Source organism: Watersipora subatra, chromosome 1, assembly GCF_963576615.1.
Source record: "Watersipora subatra chromosome 1, tzWatSuba1.1, whole genome shotgun sequence".
Lineage (NCBI taxonomy): Eukaryota > Metazoa > Bryozoa > Gymnolaemata > Cheilostomatida > Watersiporidae > Watersipora > Watersipora subatra.
Window position 1 is genome coordinate 22189366 of NC_088708.1, and position 20152 is coordinate 22209517.

The window sequence follows — 20152 nt, forward strand, 5'->3', positions numbered from 1 at the left end:
TCGTTTGTAAATATCTGATACACTCTTTAGTTATATAAAAGATATCATAGCGCAGGTTCCAAATGAGATTAAATGCAGAGCAAAAATTTAATTGGAAAAAATAATCATTACTTCTGATAGATACCTCTCATCACTCCACGCCGCCGCTGAAATTTTGCCATCGTCTTGAATCTTTTAAGAATGCAACTAGGTAGATGCAGCTGCAAGTAGTAAAAGGTTGACTGTCAGCAGATAGTCATCTTGCTGTCATAACACTGTCTGATGGAAGGCAAAAGACCATTTTGTGTATTCACTTGCAAGCGTATGACAATTGTTCCTTTGAAAGCCTAGTATGAAATATTATAATACTCGTGTTATATTCCATAACCGTTTATGTACACCTTAGATACAGAGATTTGACAGGTTTGAGCAGGTTATAAAATGTTGCTACTGTATAGTAGGAGCGTACTATCAACTCATGTATACTGTTGATGAAACTCATCGGAACTTGTACTGGGAACACAAGGCAGACAAAATATAGCAAGATTTGCAAGTGGTTACTATTGTTGCTGATAGATGAGCTATTGAAGGGATATTGATGAGATATTGATGATAGGATATTTATGATTTGGAGATATGGGTAGGGTCAAAAGGAAAAAGAGATGGGATAGATATGACATAAGGATAATGATGGGGATGGGAATGGGATAGGGTTGGGATAGGGATAGGATAAGGATGAGGATGGGATAGTGATGGGAATGGGATAGGAAAAAGATAGGGATGGGAGGGGGTAGCGATGGCACAGAGATAGGATATTTATGAGATATTGATGATAGAATGATTTGGGAGAAATATGAGTAGGGTACAAATGGAATAGGGATGGGATAGGGATAGGAATGGGATATGGATTGGATGGAGCTAAGATGAAGATGGGATAGAAATAGGATAGAGATTAGATTGGAATGGCATAAGGATAGGGAGAAGAATAGGATAGGGATAGGATATGGCTGGGATACGGATAGGATAAGGCTGGGATATGGATGAGATATTGACGATGAAAGATACAAACTGACTAAGAATGAAACGTGGTCTGGATATGGATGAAAGAGTGAAAAACAAATAGTATACAATTGGAATATGGATTGGATACAGATGGAATACCAATATAGTAAGAATAGACTCTGAATTGCATAAAATTGAGACATCAGTTCAATAAATTGCCAAAATTATGGGATATTGACAGACTGTAATAGCCCGGGGTTTGAGGTTGGCTTACAAATGTATTAAAAGGAGTTCATCTCTGCTTCGCTAATCGCATAGCTGAGATGTACAGTTATATATGCAGCTCAATATGAATGTACAGGTATCCGTGTAGTAAAATCTAGGTGTACAGTGACACACATAGTTCAGTATAGGTGTACATTGATACATGTAGCTCAGCGTAGGTGTACAGTTATATATGTAACTCGTCATATCTATACAGTGATACACGTAGCTCAGTAAAATGTACAGTTATACACATAGCTCAGTAAAATATACAGTTATACACATAGCTCAGTAGAATGTACAGTTATACACATAGCTCAGTATAATGTACAGTTATACACATAGCTCAGTAAAATGTACAGTTATACACATAGCTCAGTATAAGTGTCATGTAAGGAATAGCACTGTTTGATAAGTGCAATATACTAAAAACTTCTTGTTACTGATTGTTGTACAATTATATTGAATAGTAGGCTATATAAATAGTACATGGTTAGACATTTTTGTAGGCTGACAGTGCAGCTCATCATAGCAGTACTATGATGAGCTGCTCACTCATCAACAGACACTGATGCCAGGCTACTAGCTGACTTTATCAGGGTGTCTGAGAGCAGTTCTAGCCTCAGATCAGCTAGTTTTATAAACTGTCTTATTCCTGATGGTTAGTCGTTTCAACTCGAAGATCTTGTTATTTCAACAATAAAAAAGTCAAGGCAGTTTTGAGTGAGTGGTAAAAAGTTCTCTAGTAGTAGGAATGTCTCAATTTGATTGGATCCTAGAAGCTCTTGGATATGGAAATGGTATGTGTATTAAACTTGTCAATAGCTACTGTACTATAATAGTATAGATAGTGAACAAAAATGGTCTCTATGATGTAGCCTCAGTGATATAGCCTCAGTGATATAGCCTCAGTGATATAGCCTCAGTGTTATAGCCTCAGTGTTGTAGCTCTTGGAAGATAGAAAACAAAGACATGTGACTTATGTAGTTTTGCTGTCGACAGCTCTATCGATGAAATTGGTTTCTGACACATGTAATTCATTGTTACATAGACAGCAAGCTTCCTGTCTGCTAAACAAAGAACCTTTTAAACTTTTCTGTACCCGCAGTTAAAAAAGTTTTGATTCTGTTTTCTGGCGAGGGATGACCTCTTGCCACTCATCTAGTATGCGTATACTTGGCTTAAATATGGTAGCTGCTGAGATGTTCATACATAAAATACCGTTACACTAGCTTTTCATCCTTATTAGAACTAAGCAATTAAACCTGAGCTACATAGCTGCATGATCTAGCTCTTAGTGTCAAAAGTTTATTAGGTGCAGTCTTGGAAACGCCCCCTACTAACAGCATTGTCTGGGAGTAAAACTAGACTATTTTCGTACAATATGAACACAAAGAAACAATGAGTCTTATACATCCTCAATAATATGTATCATATGCTACGTGTAGAGCTCTCTGTCTGTTGCATATATTATGTGATTGAGCCAAGGATATATCACTGTGTGTCAGTGTACTTGTATACAAGTTTGCATCTTCAACTCAGAGACAATCTCCCACTGGAAGACAATAGATGTCTATCAATGAATAGTTAATAACATTTGGCATGATGATTTTATAAACACTAGGACCCTGGCAGTCTAGTGTACTGTGAGAGATCATCAGGTGTGCAGCAATAAAGCACATGAAGTATGTACACAACTATTCAGAAATTCTAGTAGGTAAATGATTAGTGCAAGCTGAATGTTGTGAGTTCAAATCAATCTCAGTGCAATCTTTTTTCCAATCTTTATTCATGGCTTTGGACAAACGGAAGAACAGGGCTCTCGTAAATATTTTGATGCTGAGGTACATTTGACGGAGTTTTCCCTTCACAGCCCAAACGTTAGATTTGTAGGCTTCAGCTCATCATAGCTGACCAGCTGCCTCCGGTTTTACACTCTTATGGGTCTTACGCTAATCACTGGAAATGTGATGTACAGCTTTATGGATGTCAATATCTAGTAAAGCCAAACACAGCTGCCGGACTGACTGCTACTGATCGACTGACCATAAATTTATTAGTGTAAATACTGATGAGATTACACAGGTAGACACAACATGCAAGGCTAACGGAAGGTTAACTAAAATATAAGATTTAAGGAAAGAACTAATACAGGAATATACATAAGATAGTGTTTTAGTAGACACAATGCAACCAAATTGACTGCTACTAGGCTGTCAACTGCGTGATGAATAAGTATACAGGAGAACACGTCGCGAAATGAACGTTAGTTGGAAGTCTCTATCTCTAGTAATCTTCAGGTTAAACATTTCATAGACTAACTTCCTAGGATTTGGCGAACAAAAAAACATTTTTGGTCAAACAAACAAGACAAAGTTGCTGATGCTAATGTGTCAAATATTGGACTATGTATATAGTTTTGTACAGGACGTCCCCAGGTTGGGTTTTGCGATCCGGAACATTTTAGAGGTTTCATTTTTTCTTCTATGTTGCTCTCCATCGTTTGGCTTATTTCTGTAATGAGATCAAAGAACAAGGTTTGATATATTGCTCTATTGACAAAAATTTCATTTCAAGCAGAAATGTTTTCCAAGTTATACCATACAAAAATCATAAAGAGGGCAACAGTTAGTCAATCAAGTAAAATAAATAGTTCAACATATAACATATAGCATTTAAAATACCTTTCTATGCGAAGAGAGCGGATATCAAGTGGAAGATTGTTAAAGTAGCTAGCAATGAAACTTTTAATATAATTGTTAAAAGTTGGATGCAATTTGTTCAAATAAATTGAATGAGTTGAAATGTTGTGATTGTTAACTAAGAACAGGGATACAAACCATGAAAGATTTTGAAACCAATAATTTATGTAAAAAAACATTTAGCATGGGCAGAGTAAGAAGATTTACAAAATTGGAAAGATAATTTATTGGAATAAGATACGCAATGATGTTCTGCATGCTGCAAGTAACTGCAAATATTTTACACAAACATGGCTGTTGTGGTTATAACAGCCAACATATAAATAGCTTTAAACTAGTAATTTCCTGATGCATAAAGAGTATAAAGAATTGACAGCGATAATAAAAGGAAACCTTTATTAACGCTGCAAGCAGATATTTACATTACAACCATACGACTAACTGCCACTTATTAAACTTACGTAAGCATATACAGTGATTCCTCCTGTTTCCTGTCTGATTAATGTCTTCGTTCTACTCGTACTACCTTCTTCAATACAGGCTTAGCAAATCTTCCTTTAACATCGCTGACTTTCAGAGTCAGCTCATTGATCTACACGCAAAAATAATGTCAGTTACCTGCGTTAGGTTTTTAAGATTATTTAACTAAAGTTGACTTTGTAGTTGTATCATGAAAAACTCTGCTCCTTTCTAATTGTTAGTGGTGTTAGTTACAGGCCTAGTTCTTGGCCACAACAGTTGGCAATTAGCCAAATCTCTTTTTAAATAGAAGCAAAACAAAGCTTATCAATTCAGAAATAGAAACCCTGTTGGAACCCAATATGAAAAAACTTTGTTTTTAAAGAAATTGGCGTAGTAATGCTGATTTTTTTACTGTTTGAACAATAACAAATTTTGAATGTTAAAATGTTTTTTTTCGTAAACTACGTCAGCAATTTATGTTTCAGTGTACTAAATATTTATTAACAAGAAACTGGTCTGACTACAAAAAGATTCATTTTTCTCCATCTTTATCACAAGCTTATAGAAACTCTGCGATACTATTAAGACATGTTGATAAATAACTATAATTCTCCTTGATCATATGCATGGGCTCTTTAGCTTAAAAGGCAACAAATTTTACTGTTTTTTTCAGTTCAACCTGTATTTTGTTGACATTGCCAAGGCACTTTCCAATTAATCATATATCCTTCGATAAAACTCATTAGCTAGAGGTAAAAACAATTATTTTGTGCACACTATTATTAAATTTAATAAAATATGTCGACTCAATTGAATTTATTAAGTGACGATGTTCAATCTAATGAATATTTCAGCTTGTGTCGCATCGCATTCTGTGAATATTTTAGAAAAAGCGAGCCATAAGCATGTGTTGGGTGAGCAATGGAAATCAAGCAGAAATGGCTGGTATCAACAGAAAACACACAACTCCTGTTATAGAAAGGAACCTGATATGTGCAGGTAAATTTGGGCAAGCTAGTCAATCATAGGCGCTAAAGAAAAGTGACTAACATCTGTCATTTGTCAAGCAATGATCAGTCTGCAAAGAAACATAGCAAGCGCATGCTTCTAAGGAGATGTGACAAGAGCTTCGTACCTACTGGGTCCGGCAACAACTTTTTCATATTTCAATGTACATGTATATAAAAACCAACATCTGATTGCTTTTGTTAGTCTGCTTTTATGGAGCCATGCATTCAAATGCTGCTGACTACCAATTTCGCTGTTGTTTATGCAATGCTTCATATAAGCAAATATAACAACGACTTGGAAAAGGAGCTGTTTTCACAGTTTCACATGTTTCACATGTTTAGTGCAGCTGAAAATAGGAAATTCTATTTGTATTGTTTTCGTTGTATTTAAACTAGTTTGGTAAAACATACTAAGAATGCGAATAGTATCAAACTTAGACAACTTTTGCGCTATTATAATAATAATAATATAATATAATTTGATACACTATAATATAAGATATAATAATATAATATTCTCTAGCAGTATATAAATCCAAAAGTTTAAGTGCCGTAACAACGTAATAATAATTATATTAGTATACGTATTACCCATGTATTAGTATATGTATTACCAATGTATTAGTATATGTATTACCCATGTATTAGTATATATATTACCAATGTATTAGTATATGTATTACCAATGTATTAGTATATGTATTACCAATGTATTAGTATATGTATTACCAATGTATTAGTATATGTATTACCAATGTATTAGTATATGTATTACCAATGTATTAGTATATGTATTACCCATGTATTAGTATATGTATTACCAATGTATTAGTATAGATATTACCCATGTATTAGTATATGTATTACCAATGTACTAGTATATATATATTACCAATGTATTAATGCCAAATAGTTATGAACAGGAGCAAATAACTCTAGATATAAATAAAACTGTTATGCAATGATGTTTGTAAAAGCAGGTATCGCCGTTGTCACAGCTCCAATAATGAAAGGATTCAACGAACAACCACAACTCACACACCCGATGTTTACCTGTTTCTCCTGGCTTATCATTGCACACTCTACTTCATATTTCTCACTCTCCTTTTTACATATTTTGTCGTGGATTTCCTTGCACAATGATTTTAGCTGCGCTAGTAATAAAAACACAGAAATGCAAGCAGGGGTCAAGGGTCACTAACACTTCTACCGACTAGAGAAGCTTGGGTAAAAAATAGTGTCACTATGACACAAAGTTTAGGGGTAGAAGTAGGATAGCGTTTAGGGCAGCAGGCTAAAAGGGCAAACGCTGACTTTATCGGGCTTGTCACGCGGTCTACCTCAGCTTCTTGGCCTGCCAATTTTACTTCCAAATCATATTTGTCTTCCTCTGTTTGAGAAATTTGCTGATTCAACTTATTGCATAGAGCCTTCAACTCAGCTAAAAGACAATAAACTGGAAAATGAAGACATCTTTCACACCTGCAACGCTTGTCGAACATGCCAACAGTATTAAGATAAATTTAAATGATAGCCCAATAGCTATGGGTTGTTGACATAGATATATAAACCTATATATCTATGGTTTATATATCTATGGTTGTTGACGACAGAAGATGCCAAGCCAGCTTGACTGGAAGTGCAGGTGCTCAATTAGAGTAAAGGATCAGGCTGTGTCAGTGGCTAATGAGAGATGAAGATGAGCAGGTGCGTGAAGGAGAAATGATTTAGTGTGAAGACACTTGCATTTGGCTTGTGCAAATAGAAAGGTACTTAATGTCTGTATCACTGCTTTAAGTGTGGAGAAGTACTGATGAACTCTCTATTGCAAAGATTTATACCTTCAGCCATTCCTGACATATCTGGAAGATCTGGACAGTTTTCTTTAATTTTATTGTCTTTAGCTTCTTTGTTACGCAATGCTTCTGCGTGGAGTTCTTCTCTGGCACGCTCCATGATAATTTTCTGATAAAAATTCAGTTCCAGGGATCAAAACCAGTTCCAGGGATTATCATTTTTAACATCTGCAAGCTTTTTCGTGCAACCATGCAAAACTCTAGCCACCCTGCTTTGAGCGACCGACTCATAGCTTATAAGTAACATGCAATTGATTTCGCTAAGAGGTGCTACATACTTGACACCTACAGACGCACGCGAATAAACAGTAGGTGAGGGATAGAGAAGGCGATGCGAAGGAGAAGATCAAAACTTGTGTGTAAGACAGAGGAATGACCAAAGTGAAATGGAACAAACGGGGTAGTTACTAGTAGGTGACTATATGTATGCGGATATGAGTAGGTGTAAAGCCACATGTTACAGTTGCCATGCTTTGCTTGTAGCATGACTCATTCTTTAGCCATGCAGCATATTCAGTTATGGAGCTGAAGGTGTCTGCCATTAGCTTAAATCACATTCAGTAACAGAAGTACAGTAACTGGTCCAATCACAGTAACAGGAGTAACTTATCAGTCACAGTTACAGGAGTAACTCGTCAGTCACAGTAACAGGGGTAGCTAATCAGTCACAGTAACATGAGTAACTTATCAGTCACAGTAACAGTAGTAACTTATCAGTCACAGTAACAGGGGTAGCTAATCAGTCACAGTAACAGGAGTAGCTAGTCAGTCACAGTAACAAGAGTAGCTAGTCAGTCACAGTAACAGGATTAATTAGTCAGTCACAGTAACAGGAGTAACTAGGCAGACACAGTAACAGGAGTAACTAGGCAGACACAGTAACAGGAGTAAATAGTCAGTCACAGTAACAAGAATAAATAGTCAGTCACAGTAACAGGAGTAAATAGTCAGTCACAGTAACAGGAATAAATAGTCAGTCACAGTAACAGGAGTAACTAGTCAGTCACAGTAACAGGAGTAGCTAGTCAGTCACAGGAACAGGAGTAATTAGTCAGTCACAGTAACAGGAGTAACTAGTCAGTCACAGTAACAAGAGTAACTAGTCAGTCACAGTTACGGTAGTAACTGATTAGCTACTATGACGCCGAGGCTCGATTTGCTGACCTCCAATAAGCGAGAGCCTTTAGATTACGTTTCTCCACCATCTATGCGACCAGTCAAACAACACACTCGCTATAAAACAACAGCACGAAGCTGCGAAATACGTCTATGTGAACCAGACTTCAGTTTCTGTTTATTTTTGACCTACTTTCAGACATTTCCTCAAGATTATACACATCCTCTAAAGGCTCTATTCTTTCGGCAAGAACCTGTCGCTTATGTTCCGCCTTTTCCTCTTCCTCTTTTTTTAAGTCAGCCAAGGCAAAGTCTATGATAATTTTCTGTGCAATAAATAATAATGTTGAAAACACAAAACACAAGAGCATGCAAAATATGACAACAACAAGCTAAAACAGTCATGCTGCAAACGCAATGTTATTTTTGACACCACATAATATGCAAAGATAAAGATTGAATTCATTCTATTTACCAGGATGTTTCTAGACAGTTGGAGCAGGTTAGACTACAGTAACTGTCTTTAATTATTTGAAATAAAAACTAATTTTTATTGAGTGCTGAACACCTAGTAACTGGAATCATTGCTTTAGGAACTGGCATGCTTAATTTAAGACGGTTTTAAATTTTATTTGATAATTTGCGATTCTCATAACTTAGCAGAGGATAAAAGTTGTCAAGCTGTGTATCAATTTATGTATCTTGAAGAACTTATGGTTTATAGACCAGAGCATCTCTCAATAATGCTAAACCAAAGGCAGTATAGATTCTAAAACTTAAAAAATAACTCTGGAATTAAAACAGGATAACAGAGTACAAAACATCTTTGTATAGCCAAGTTTAGCGGAATCTGCCAAAACTACGCCTGCAACGTCTGTGACTCAATCTGCTAATCATGCTTTTTAGAAACAGTCTAGCTAGCCTTGTATCACTAAAAAGTTCAAGAAACCTCACTAAATATAAACCTATTGCATATGTTAACTAAGGATAACAGGCTACCTTTAGTAATTTTTTCTTCTCTGGTGTTAATCCACCAAATCCTTTCTTTTTTTTCTTTTTTTCTTCTTCCTCTTGTCGAAGTCTCTCCTGCAGGTCAAAAGAGCATTTTAATCTTCCCGATATCGAAAGAACAAGACATTTTCATTTATGTCAATTTATTTCCAGCATGAACTAAATACAACTACATACATGTAACTGCACCCAACCGCTAATTGTTTTCAACGTCAATGATTCTAGAAATCATTAAGTTAAACATTACCTTTTCTGCCTCTTCAGCGGCAGCTCTTTCAGCTGCTGCCCTTTCCTGTGGACAAACAGACAAAAAAGGGGGGTTTAGGTAAGCATGCCCAAATAAAGCTAAACACAAGACAAAGTATTCCACAATGTAATTAGGATAAGTTTACAGCGAACCTTGTTGCAGTGTTTAGTGACCTGATTAGTGTTTTGTGACCTGGTTACAGTAATCAGGGTACCTTGTTACAGTGTTTAGTGACCTTGTTACAGTAATCAGGGTCTCTTGTTACAGTGTTTAGTGACCTGGTTACAGTAATCAGGGTACCTTGTTGCAGTGTTTAGTAACCTGGTTACAGTAATCAGGGTCCCTTGTTGCAGTGTTTAGTGACCTGGTTACAGTAATCAGGGTACCTTGTTACAGTGTTTAGTGACCTTGTTACAGTGTTTAGTGACCTTGTTGCAGTGTTTAGTGACCTGGTTACAGTGTTTAGTGACCTGGTTACAGTAATCAGGGTACCTTATTACAGTAATCAGGGTACCTTGTTACAATGTTTCGTGACCTGGTTACAGTAACCAGGGTACCTTGTTACAGTGTTTAGTAACCTGGTTAAAGCAATCGGGGTACTTTTTTACAATATCTAGTGACCTGGTTACAGTATTTAGTGACCTGGTTACAGTATTTAGTGACCTGGTTACAGTAGTTAGTGACCTGGTTACAGTAGTTAGTGACCTGGTTACAGTATTTAGTGACCTGGTTACAGTATTTAGTGACCTAGTTACAGTATTTAGTGACCTGGTTACAGTATTTAGTGACCTAGTTACAGTATTTAGAGACCTGACAAATAAATGATTTCTTTTTATCTAAGCTTCAGAACATTTCATTACGCCTTTCACTGAACGGCTATGTATATAACTGTTTGTTTTCTATATGTTAATTACAGTTATTTAGATATGTTGGCTAAGTACCTGCTTGGTATGTCAGCAAGTTTACAAAACCTGCATTTTTCCATATTACGTGTGATGTCAAGCCAAGCAGGTAAACAGCCGTTGCTTGCTCGAACATTCTGCAGATGTGAAACGTTGAACTACAGATCATACTGTTACTATTCATAGGATATATTCTTAGCAACCATCTACTAGTTGGTGCCATTACGTTCATTAAACCCAGCAGCGCTACTTATGTTTGAGGTTTAAGGATCTGTTGATAGGACCCAGGAATTGTATGTTGTTCATATAGGGAGCAAGACATTGGCAACATGCTTCTCGCGCAGGTTTGGCATCTCGTCAAATCTTGTCAAATATTAAATTTTACCTCTTCCTCTTGACGCCTTTGTTCCTCCTCTTGACGTCTTTGTTCCTCCTCTCTTTGTCTCTCTGCTTCTTCACGTCTTGCCATTTCTTGTCGTTCTCTTTCCTCTTCCTCCTATTAAAATGCTTAATTAAAACATCAAGCTGGTTGAAAAACTCAAACTTGCAAAATGTGAAACTTTTTTGCTTTTATGTTTTGATGTCAAAACTATTCACTAAAAGTCAACATATTTTAAAAACAAAGTTTTACAATTATTTAGTAATTTTACTCAAATTTATTTGAAGGTTAACACTAACAATCAATTTTTGATACTGTATTTTGCATTAGACGCTAGCAATTTGACCCAATTATAAATTAAATTACTTGAAGTGTCTGAGACTGAGAGCTAAGGCGAGTTTACAAAAGCAGTTTTACTACTTAAACCTGACTCTTAAACAGCAAATTACGAGGAACATCGACTTTATCTGTGAGAATAGCCAGCGATCAGTCAGCACAACTAAGTGCCCAATAGCAGACCACAATTGATTTATGTTGATTAAACGTTTTTTTCTATTTATGAATGGTCATTTATGTTTCCTTAAATTTTGTCTTGCCACTCCTGAACCGCTTATGATGGGCTGCTCTATACTGAATCATATTATCATTGGCTGCTCTATACTGAATTCTATTATTATTGGCTGCTCTATACTGAATTCTATTATCATTGGCTGCTCTATACTGAATTCTATCATCATTGGCTGCTCCATACTGAATTCTATTATCATTGGCTGCTCTATACTGAGTTCTATTATTATTGGCTGCTCTATACTGAATTCTATTATCACTGGCTGCTCTATACTGAATTCTATTATCATTGGCAGCTCTATACTGAATTCTATTATCATTGGCTGCTACATACTGATTCTGTTAGCTAACATTAAAAGTAAATGTAACATTTCTTATAAATCTAAAGTATAACTTTCTACTGGTATTTCGATTTTCTCAAAAGACTTGCCTGCAAGTTTATTCTTTCCAAAAAATTTAGTGTAAACGTGTGTCTTTTGATTGCTGATCGCTGCCTTCACCACTTTCTGAGTCTTAGAAGTTGATTCTAGCCCCAACATAATTCATTACAGTGAAAGAACAAGCTCCAGATACAGGAAGTGATCTACTTAGATGTTATTCTGGCATTTAATGTAAATGTGGTTATAATTAGCATTACTACAAGCGAGCGTAAAGCTTGTTTGTAGTTGTGTTATAATAGCACAGCAGCCTAAGAGGAATGCCTGATCAGTGATTGACCCTCCGGCTAGTAAACTAATTACTCTACTAACTAAATTACTCCAACAATTGGACCTGCTAGTGCCAGGCATTTAGTGGAGTTTAATGCTAATTGAGGTGATATGAGTTAAAAGGTAGTGAGAGTTATGTAATTATGCACCTGTAGCACTTGTTCTAACCAAAGCTTTTGCAACTTTACATCTGAAAAAAAAATCGGAAAGTCACTATTTTTGTGAGAATTTCCATAAATAAAAAGTTTTAAGATGTCGATCAGGAAAAATGGAACATTAATTGCTCTCGATGTTCTAAAAAATCACGGGATAATTTACAAAAATATGACTAGCCAGAAGGGAGCTGAAGACGTATCAACTGTGATGAAATCCATTTTATAACGCTTTGGTAGTTACAATAGTAGAGTTACTCAACAGAGTGCTCATATGTTGACTGTAGGTTGCTTGTGAGAGTAAATACAAAGTAAATACTCGTTTTTATGAGAATAATATCTTAGATACTGCAAAACAAAGGTTAATCCTCACCCGAGCTCTTCTCTCTGCCTCCTCTCTCTCTTGCTGTTCTTGCTCTCTCCTCAGCCTCTCCTGCAGCATTCCACCATTTTAAAGACATTTTACTTTGAAACATGTCAAACTGTACAACAGAATGAAGTATTATACACTCATACAGGATATTGATAACTGTTGGTTATACAACAGAAATATTTTTCTGGTGTATAACCAACTTTTTACAGTTCATTTGGTGAACCAACTGTTACTATAAGTCTATAGTCTTTTCTCAACACATTTATACAGTGTTTAGCATTTGACATGATGGTTTTCTTCTGACCTGGTTTCATCGCTACTGAGAAGTTATTATTTGCCAATTATTCATGGGCTCATCGCTTACTGTAGAATTATGTAGTTGAGAAATGAATACACATTTTTTTACAATCCAACATAAATTATAATGCAAATAACATAAAAACATTATTTTGCTATAAATATTATTCCAACATCTTATTCCTCTTTTTTTTAAATCTGGAAACACATCTTAACAAAATGTCAAATCAGAAGTTGAACGATTGCTGATTATTTATAATTTTTAGAATAGTCAAAATTTTTTAACAGAATGAAATAAAAGATGTTTACTTCAATGAACTTTACCATAAAAGATTGGAGGCCCTACTCACATTTACAGATATTTTCTAGACTAATGCAAGGAATTATATTTTGAACCACAAGTATTATAACATAATATTGCCAGTTGGTTATGGCTTTGCTCCTATGAAGTCAAAGATTAGTTATTCAGTTTTAAAATAATATATATTTAGCAATAAACTATACATATTTAAATATCTTCTACAGTGTAATAAATGTATGTAAATATCACTTTGTTAAGGAAGATGTCCTCAAACTATGGTTTTATATATAGTAACTTATTAAACAAACCAACTTTGGTCAAACCTTCACTTCAGATCCCCTCAATATTTGAATTTTCTAATACATGATGTGAAATTGGAGCAAATCTCACTCTACAGTTAGAGAAATTTCTAAAATTTGGCATTTAAAAGTTTTTGAAACTTGGCAATTTGATAAGTGAGAGTTGAGAGGCTAGTAAAAAATTTAAAAATAGTAAAAAATATGTAATTTACGTTTAAACTTCCCTTAGTTTAGGTTTTCATGATTTACTCCACAAATCTCTATCCTATATCTTTATCAGCTCTATTCAAAACTACACATTGCCAAACTTAGAATTCTGTTGTCATGTCTCTACCATAAAATAATGATATAAACCTCTATCATATAATAACAATATTAACGTCTAACATAAAATAACGATATAAACCTCTACCATATAATAACAATATTAACGTCTACCATAAAATAACGATATACACCTTTACCATATAATAACAATATTAACGTCTAACATCAAATAACAATATTAACCTCTAAAATAAATTAACAATATTAGTCTCAAATTACTTCTATTTTAATAGTTTAGTCTTTCACATTTACTTGTTTGCATAGTTTTATATAATGAATTGGTTTTAATACTAGGCATAATTATCAACAGTATATTTTGATATTTTATAGTATATTATAGAATATTATAGTAGATTATAGTAAACCGTAGTATATCATGGCAAATAATATAGCGAATCATCAGAAATAAACAATCTATATGTGTTCTTATGGAAATATTTGCAACAATGTAAAATGGTTTTAACATATGAAGTAGGTTACAGAACGAATAAAATTCATATAAAGGGATTTAAATGAAGTATACGAGATTTAGCATAAATGTGAATCTTACCGCCTCTTCCCTTGCGCTAGTGTCATCCTCTACGACAGTCTGTGCAGGTTCCTCCTCTTGACTACGTCTGCTTGAGTAGGAAGTCTACCACAACCAACATTCAGTAACAAAATGGTCATATGAAGAATATAATAGACAATGAATTGAATCTATTAAACTCTGTAGAGCTTTGTGATGCTTATTATAATAGTACATGTACATATACTTCATTGTGCTCATAGCTCTGTTATTTCCCATTGGCGTACAACTCTATGTTAGTTATTACAGTAAGTAGTCTTCAGCCTAAAGTGCCTAAGAAGCAAAGAGGCTTGAAAGATTTACTGACTAGACTTTATGTGAGGCTCTGTAGTTCTTATATTTTAAGGTTTGTTACATAACACTAACTTTTCTCACATGTTGAAAGGTTTTCTGAAAGAGTGGACTAGCTCATTATTTTATTAAATATGTAATAGATCAAGTTCTCCAGTATTTTTTTCACTGAGCTTAGACTCCACTCGCTACTCCGGCTTTTAAAAGGTCTGCAAAAATTTCCATGAAAAACTTTTATGAGCAGGATTTTTTGCGAGGAGGCTAACGAATCTTTAATTTATCACCGAATGCTTTTCTGACATCCAGTGGTAAGGATTAAATCACTGACCTGCTACTCAGTGGGTCAGACTACCAACCACTGCACTAGAACAGTGCTCTAAGTCCACCAGTATATTTTCACATTATAGATGCACAATATATGGCACAAGGCAAGGTAAAAGTACAGAAAATGTACATTCTTTTCAGTTTGTCTGTAATTTCTATCATAGTAGTACAGCTTATTCTGTAAAGGAAATCGAAGATCGGCAAGGCGTAAGAACCAAATTCCCGGTATTTTTAGAACAACAGATAAAAAGTGACTTACGTCTTCATCTACTGATCTCGAAACATCAGGCTCATCATCGTCATCACCTCGGCGTCTGCGCCTCCTCCGCTCTTCTCTGCTGTCTGAGGGACTTTCACTGAAGTAACAAACTACACAGTAAACAATCTCCAACAGAGATGTACCAAGGTTTCCACAGATGTATGAGGTTATTTGTGGTACGGATGTACCGCAGTATTAGAACTTACTCCAAATTATACAAATAGGATGCAAAAGCCTGAATTAATTCTTGCAAATCACAAAAAGCCACAAATTGTCAGGCTAATAGATTAGTGACTGGACCAAATGGTCATGCTCTAACAGAGGGTCTAATCAACAACACAACATCAACATCATATGACAAACAGCATCAACATCGGTTCTAAAACTTTTATACCACCAAAAAGATTCTCCCCCTTTCCTGGTGTGAAATGATGACAGTGTATGTGGTGTGTACATGTACCAGGTATTGTGTAGATGTACATAGAGAACACAGAATACTAACTACATACACTACCAATGACAGTGTATGTGGTGTGTACATGTACCAGGTATTGTGTAGATGTACATAAAGAACATAAAATACTAACTACATACACTACCAATAACAGTATATGTAGTGTGTACATGTACCAGGTATTGTGTAGATGTACATGGAGAACACAGAATACTAACTACATACACTACCAATAACAGTAAGTGTGGTGTGTACGTGTACCAGGTATTGTGTAGATGTACATAAAGAACACAGAATACTAATTATATACACTACCAATAACAGTGTATACGGTGTGTACATGTACCGGGTATTGTGTAGATGTACATGGAGAACACAGAATACTAACTACATACACTACCAATAACTGTAAGTGTGGTGTGTACATGTACCAGGTATTATCTAAATGTACATAAAGAACACAGAATACTAATTATATACACTACTAATAACAGTGTATGTGGTGTGTACATGTCTCAGGTATTGTGTAGATGTATATAGAGAACACAGAATACTGACTACATACACTACCAATGACAGTGTATGTGGTGTGTACATGTACCAGGTATTGTGTAGATGTACATGGAGAACACAGAATACTAACTACATACACTACTGGTGACTCAGCGTCAGCCATTCTCGCTCGTCTCCTTTCTTCCCTTTTTCTTGCGCGCTCATCTTCCCCATTACCTGCACTCCTGTACTTATAAAGGTCAGCCAAGGGTCATGCGTGCGAGACAACAAATTGTACACAGTAGGACAATCTTTGGACAAATATAGACACAAACTGCAACAATCACAAGTACAATGCAAGGCAGTACAGACGGTTGCTTTAGCTAGCCTTTTAAAGGGTTTAGTGTTTGGGAAACGCATTATGTAAAATTAATTGCTGCGCCCCATATAGGCTTTGTACTTATAACTATAATAAAGTTTTATATGATAATAAAGTATTAGCGAAGGACCTTTGAAAATTAGCACGGATTTATGAATAGCTATGCTGGGGAATGACTGAAGTGGTAGGAAACCTACTCTCCTATCGTCAAATATGGTAATCGTAAAAGTTTTTGTTTTTTTATATAAAGATAAAGACTAGAAGGCATAGCACATAAACTTACTAATACAGGAAATGGTCAAGTGACTAAATCAATGTGTACCATAACCAGTGTTTACTATAATAAGAACCAGGTGTGCCTGTCTGTCTGAAAAAATTTATTAGAGGTTATAAAAAAGATTGCTTTCAATAGAATTCAAACCCACAACTTTTGGCTTCCTAGACCAGCAGTCAATCACTTGCACCAATCAACCTCTTTGCTGCAGCTGGGAAAGATTGTGCTTTTAATTATTACGCCTGATGATTTCACCAGGCTCTTAGTACTGCTAGTCCCAAATGCTTTGTATTGTATTTATGTTCATAAAAAGCAGGATGCTGATTATAAACAAAAGAGTAACTAAAAACTGAATTTTGGTTCCTCCAAAGCATGACTCATGCCTGACATAGCATATTTCCGTAAGCTTTTTAGTTAATTAATGTTCGGACAAAAAAGTCTTAAACCCTGTCCCTTTTTATATAGCAAATTTAGGCAATTTCGTGTTAAACTTGAAAAGTTTGATAGCATTTAAAACATTAAAAAATGAAATGTTGGAGCAGGTCATTCAGTCTCGCCAACACTAGATCATGTTTAGCTAATTGTTTTGACAGGATATGGCAGTAGTGTGAACTTGAGTCAATTAAGCCTGCTAATTGTTGGCCAGTTTTGTACTTTGCAATCCAGAATTAATGAGCTGATAGTAGTGTGAGTATTCATGCAATGCAGCTAGAAATCATGCAACAGGTATTTGGCTGCCTCACTAAAGGAGCCAATGACTGCAGACAGGCGAATAATCCTTTGTTTACACAGTATTATCCTAACAGCTCAGCTCCCATATTCATTTCATGTTTAACATAAATAACAAATACAGCACCGGTCTGTTTCTTGAGATACTGGGTCGTCCATTAAAGTTCGCGACCCACGGCATCTTTAAAAGTTTGTTATTAACCTTTTTAGCATTACATTAGACATGTACTTAATAACATTACGTTTAGCACTCTTTATATGATTATAAATGCACCAACAATAAAATGTTTATATATGTTTTATTCACTCTACGAAAGTTACTTTTAGGGTTCATGGTCACACGGTATGAATTCTATCACATAAATGTAACAAACAGATACCAAAGGAAGTCATGCAATGCAGTTTAGACAGTTTCAGTTGTATGCTGTCAAAATGTAGGATAGTAATTAGCTGTGCATACATACTCTGCGGCAGCTGCCTCCTCTCTTGCCCGCCTCCGCGCCTCTCTTCTTTCTTCAGCCGAACTCATTCTTTATCAAAAATCTGCAATAATAACGGGAGAACTCAAAATAAAACTTTTGTAATGAGTATTGTTATGTTTTATGTTATATATATTATATATATGTTTGTTATATGTTATGTTATATGATGTGTTAAGGGGTAGCTGGAATTAAAATTAGGCATCAGGTGTTTGCATGGTATAATATAGACATCTCATATAAGAGGGCAGAAAGTAGTGGGTGTTACGAAAGTGAAAGACGCTCTCAGCTGCCGCGTGTGCTGTGATATTCTAAATAAGGTCAGCTTCAAGCATAAGCCCTGCCCCCAACACACGCAAGTATTAAGTTACCCACTTGCTCCATTAATAAATTCAACAACTCCGAAGTATGGGGCTGTGATATGTAAATTGAATGATTGTCTAGCAGCAGGTTAGCTACTCCGGAAACAATTAAAATGAACAGCTGATGACGGAAAAACTCTTGTGTTCTTTCAGACCTGTCTAAATAATTCATTGCAAAGTTTCCTATAACATAAATGCTCTCCTGTCTGTCATTGTCTTCATTGTCTTCTATGTCAGCATGCTGCCATAGTTTCTCGACCAATACTAAGCGCATATTAGCGCTCTAAACGTGTGAGATAAATTTAAAATAATTTGTAATAATATAATAAGACAATAAAAACTATTAAAGTAAATTGGACAATTTTTTGCTAGTTTACCTAATCCTCTTAAAAACAGAACTATTATTTTTACTGTGATAAAACATTCTGCAAGGCGGATAAAAAGCTGCCACAATAAACAACTCATTGAATTATTATCTTAACCTCAAATTAATCCTAAATTTAATTTCAAAAGGTTCTTAGATATGTACATGAAAATGGCGAAAGTTTTGTAAGGAACCACATTTAGAGATGAGCTCTAGTCTTAGAATAGTGTAACTGGTCAAATAATACGCTAGGATGTAATAACAGCTTTTATAATAGAGAGAAAAAATCTTATCGCTTACCTGAAGACTAGTGAGATGTGATCCTAAATTGTAGCAATAAAAACTGCTATAGGATTTGAGACAGGCTGCCTCTTTACAATACGCTTTGCACAACAGCTCACCGACCCACACGAGTATACAATACCTCTGTAGCATATTGCCCTCTGACCTATGGCATCTCACAGAAAAGAAAACTCCTACATGAATAGCTGAGCAGACAACTTCGATAATGTCTATGAAGTCTGCACAAATGTACATTAATTTACAGTGGAAGCTGGAGTTGTGCTATAACTAATAAGGAAACAACTCCTTATTATATTTGTCATTTGTTATCGCTACTAGTAAAGAGCTATGAGAATGTTTTAACTAAAACTGTACGGCCAACATTTTACTTGGCTTGGAACAGCTAGTGCGCAGTAATCTTGAAAAAAATTTGTCATTGAAGAGTTCACGACGTGGCTAAGAATCTCGTGTTAAATTTTCTCTATTTGAAAACTTGCCAAACATGATGATTTATTCACAAAAAACTGTAGACACTAGTTTTTTGATATCTGACTATACTTCTTATGTTGACTTGCAATACTGCAAAATTTTGTTGCAAGACGCAAAATGTACTAGTTTAGTTTTATTCTATTATTCTATTATATTCTATTCTATTATCTTTTATGGTGTTTCTATTATGTATAAAGTATAATATAATACATGTATTATACTTGTTTAAGAATACTCAAAAACTTTTCAGCTTTTTCTAAGGAAACCTGCATTAGTTTTACTATGACAAAACATAGTATGAGTTGGGGATGGATATACTTGTCCTCTGAATGTGAACACTATTAATTTCAACTGCTAGTTTAAACCATTCATTGAATCATGTTTGTAGACCTCAAGCTATCACTGATATTGAATTAAAAAAATTAGGTTATTAAATGAAATTCGAGAGTTTT

General features: G+C 35.2%; 1 protein-coding gene across 7 annotated transcripts; it reads right to left on the reverse strand.

Annotated features, from left to right (window-relative positions):
* Positions 1–3283: 3283 nt before the first annotated feature.
* LOC137385317 (troponin I-like) lies at positions 3284–19348 on the reverse strand. 7 transcript variants are annotated; one of them, XM_068071760.1, is made up of 13 exons: positions 19230–19348; positions 18189–18267; positions 16501–16587; positions 15397–15493; positions 14505–14588; positions 12731–12790; positions 10938–11048; positions 9651–9695; positions 9392–9478; positions 7262–7385; positions 6474–6574; positions 4410–4540; positions 3284–3760 (listed from the first exon to the last, which is right to left on the reverse strand). In XM_068071760.1, the coding sequence occupies exons 2-12, from the start codon at positions 18251–18253 to the stop codon at positions 4448–4450; spliced, it is 954 nt and encodes a 317-aa protein (XP_067927861.1). In that variant the 5' UTR covers positions 18254–18267; positions 19230–19348; the 3' UTR covers positions 3284–3760; positions 4410–4447. The 7 variants fall into 7 exon arrangements, with proteins under 7 accessions (XP_067927861.1, XP_067927860.1, XP_067927859.1 ...); XM_068071759.1 differs by lacking the exon at positions 6474–6574 and adding an exon at positions 6761–6861; XM_068071758.1 differs by lacking the exon at positions 7262–7385 and adding an exon at positions 8586–8718.
* Between the last annotated feature and the right edge of the window lie 804 nt (positions 19349–20152).